The 3433-nt window shown below is 40.3% G+C and overlaps 1 protein-coding gene across 1 annotated transcript; it reads left to right on the forward strand.

The window, feature by feature from the left end:
- The first annotated feature begins 777 nt into the window (after nucleotides 1–777).
- Nucleotides 778–2471, forward strand: LOC149245376 (uncharacterized). The gene has a single exon (XM_089457755.1). It carries the CDS (start codon nucleotides 1001–1003, stop codon nucleotides 2117–2119), a length of 1119 nt encoding a protein of 372 aa, XP_089313881.1. The 5' UTR covers nucleotides 778–1000; the 3' UTR covers nucleotides 2120–2471.
- The last annotated feature ends 962 nt before the right edge of the window (nucleotides 2472–3433 follow it).

Consider the following 3433-nt stretch of genomic DNA (forward strand, 5'->3'; position numbering starts at 1 on the left):
TCTCGAGGTGCAAACCTTTCCTCAAGTTTTGCACTCAAAAAAGAGGTTTGCACCTTGAGAAATTTGATCCCTCTCGGCACTTGATAGATCCGAGGTTAAGATGGATCTTTTCTATGATCAAAAAGGAGAGAAAAAGTGTTCCGAGATCATTATCGTTTTGTTAAACCAATGTAGATCCATCCTAACCCTGGATCTATCAAGCACCGACAGGGATCATATCTCTCAATGTGCAAACCTCTTTTTTGAGTGCAAAACTTGAGGAAAGGTTTGCTTTTCGAGGGATTTGATACCTCTCGGCACTAGATAGATCCGAGGTTAAGATGAATCTCGGTTGGTTAATAAAAAACAAAATTACAATAAAAAATGATTTGAAAAACTATCTCACATCTCACATCTAAGACCTATACGAGTACTATATATTGGGGTGCTTCTCGGCCTAATAAAATATTAAAAACTCTTAATTAAACTCTTTATTTTTTAACGTCCAATAAGCCTCATTTATCTAATTCTCATCATCAAAAAATTTATAATACTTTTTAAAATATAAATAAAATTCTAAATAATTTCACATAATCTTCTCATTTTAAAATTTCCATAAACCAAAAATTATCTCAATAAACATTAATAATCATCCAATTTATTTTTAAAATATCAAAAATAATTAAAAAAACAAAAATAACATCATGACACGTTGCAACCTCCATTACCCATCGTTAGTGAGGCAAGTAGCCCTTCACATGTATTTATCCGTCCCACACGAGTACCCGAATTAAATATCTTAAAATATCAATGACCATCGTTTTAAGAGATCTATGCTTTTGGTTTCTTGTTGGAGCTAAATAACTTTGCATTCAGAAGGGTTTGGTTTAGGTACGTGACCGGAGGAGAGACTGGTTCGACTCTCACCGAGTTTCGAATTCGCTGATGTGCCTTTGCGTCTCTGCGAAATTAACTTTCGTTTCTTTAACATAGCAGTCTCTGAGTATCAGAATCAGGGAAGATGCCGGCCACCGCGGGACGGGTGCGGATGCCCGCAAACAACAGGGTTCACAGCAGTGCAGCTCTTCAAACCCACGGCATCTGGCAGAGCGCCATCGGCTACGACCCCTACGCTCCCAACCACGACAGCAACGACAACAATAGAGACAACGGCCACGGGGGTGTTCCGGGGCCCGAAGGCGACGGAGAGAATAACGCCTACGACAGCTTTCAGGGCCTCCTGGCCTTGGCCCGGCTCACCTCCTCCACCGCTGACGAGGCTCGTGGCGCCTGCAAAAAGTGCAACAGGGTTGGACATTTAACATTTCAGTGCCGGAATTTTCTAAGCGGTAAAGAAGTGGACGCTCTGCAGACGGTTATGGAAAAGGAGAATAATAACAACAATAAATTCGGCTTTAAAGATCGAGTGAAATTGCCCAAGGATGCCGTTGCTCCGCTGGCCGGGGACAGTTCAGATGAAGACGAGGAAGAATCCGAATCTGATGTTACCGATAGTGACGAAGACTCTGAAATTGAGAGGATTATCGCGTCGAGGACCGATAAAAGCTCCGGCAAGAGCAAGTCCCGTGTAAATGGCAGGGTTTCTAGGGTTCCATCTGAGAAATCTAGGGGTCCGAGGGTTTCTTCTGAGAAATCTAGCCATGTCAGAATTTCATCTGAGAAATCTAGCCATACCAGAGTTTCATCTGAGAAATCTACGATTTCTAAGTCCTCATCTCGCAAAATATCGTCACGCAAGATGAAAAAGCGGTCCCGGAGTGTTTCGGAGTCTGAAGACAGTGAATATTATGACGATTCTCATGCGCAAGAGAAAAAGATGAGGAAGCGAAGGAGCTCAAGGAAGGATTATTCTGATTCATCGGATGATAGTAGTGATGATGATTCTGATGATGATCATGATCGGAAAAGCAGGAAGAAAAAGAGGACTCGAGGTTCGTCTGATAGCAGTTCCGAGAAAGCGAGGAGGAGGAGTAAACACTCAGAAAGGAAGCATAGGAAACATGAGAGCAGGATTCGTCGAGTGGAGACAGACGATGATTCGCCGGGCAGCAAAGATGAACGGAGGCGTTATAAGCATTGCAAGCATGGCCACAAGCATGGGTCCAGGAGAAGTGATTGAGGTAAGACTTGACGTGGTCAGCAAAAACAAACAAGGGCACTCGGGACTGCATTACAATAGCACATCACTCTAGGCACGAGTTCTTAAACTATGCTTTAAATTGGCATAATTTTTAGTTTCTTTATTTAAATGGATATATACTTGGCACTGTCATCCTGTCAACTCAAGTCCATAGTCATTTGATATTATTGTAATTGTCTCAAGTATGCCTCTTTCAAGGTATCACATCCTTGAGAAAGGGGAATGGTAGAATAATATCGGTTTGTCATAATGGTATTGGTCTTATATATGTTTCATTCAAATAACAAAATCTTCAAAGTTTCGTTAGACCAATAACTTTCAGATTTATTTATATTTCCTGTCCGAGCAGTTGATGCTTCGTCTGCCTCTTTGCATCTTCAGACATTTTGAAGTTCAGTTTTCTTCCTATCAAATATATTCTCTCACATAGTTTGTTAGAATCTCAGTGCGTTCAGGGATTGTGAAGAAGTTTGAAAATGATGTTTTGGAAAACACCTGATATACATAGAGATCGTGAGCAAGGGTAAGGTCTTAAGTAGGCTCGATAATCAGGGGAAAAGAATTCAATAACTAGACTTTTGAAAACAACTACACAATTTCCTTATCTCCTAAGTTCCAAGATGTTAGATTTAGCAACGAAACTCATGCTGTCTTCCAATTGAACACAATCTTTTTAATCTTAAGCTTGTCACAAAAAGTGTATGATATGAGCCATCCTTTAACATCATAAAATGGCGGCCACACTACAACATAATATGTAGCATCGACAAATCAAAAGGAAATAAATCAAACAGAAATTGGATTATAATGATATTACTTGTGAGCTTCACCCTACTGTCCCTCTGGTTGCCTCGTTGGCCTCATGGTGCACCTAGGGTATTGTCAACCCTTAGTGCACTTAATTTATTAATGTCATATAGATTCCAATTTAATTCAAATGTTAGTATAGTTACCCATACCTACCATCCTTGCTTCATAAGGGCCAACCATCTTGCATAGTAGGTGCCTTGTCATCTTGTTATTGGCCTTGGCCTTTTTTGTACAATCGAAGAATTAATATTACCTGGTTTCCAAGTGCCCATATTGGGGTATTAAAAACGAGGAACAAGGAATTGCAGACCCAATCTAACCCTTATAGGACCAAAGAAGTTAGGTTCTAGCTCTAGTGTCTTGCACTAGATGTTCAATTCCAACCATTGGAAATTCCACTTCTAGAGGACCTATTGGTAAGGCTCATGAAAAGGGTAGAGGGTAAATATGGTAGATACATTTATTTGTTGTTTGGAATGTACT

The sequence above is a fragment of the Pinus tabuliformis genome, chromosome 7 (assembly GCF_031772625.1).
Source record: "Pinus tabuliformis cultivar Carrire ecotype Pingquan chromosome 7, CPIR1, whole genome shotgun sequence".
Classification (NCBI taxonomy): Eukaryota; Viridiplantae; Streptophyta; class Pinopsida; order Pinales; family Pinaceae; genus Pinus; species Pinus tabuliformis.

What these genes read in the sequence shown, in the direction of transcription:
- LOC149245376 (XM_089457755.1), top strand. Translation starts at nt 1,001, where the DNA reads ATGCCGGCCACCGCGGGACGGGTGCGGATGCCCGCAAACAACAGGGTT.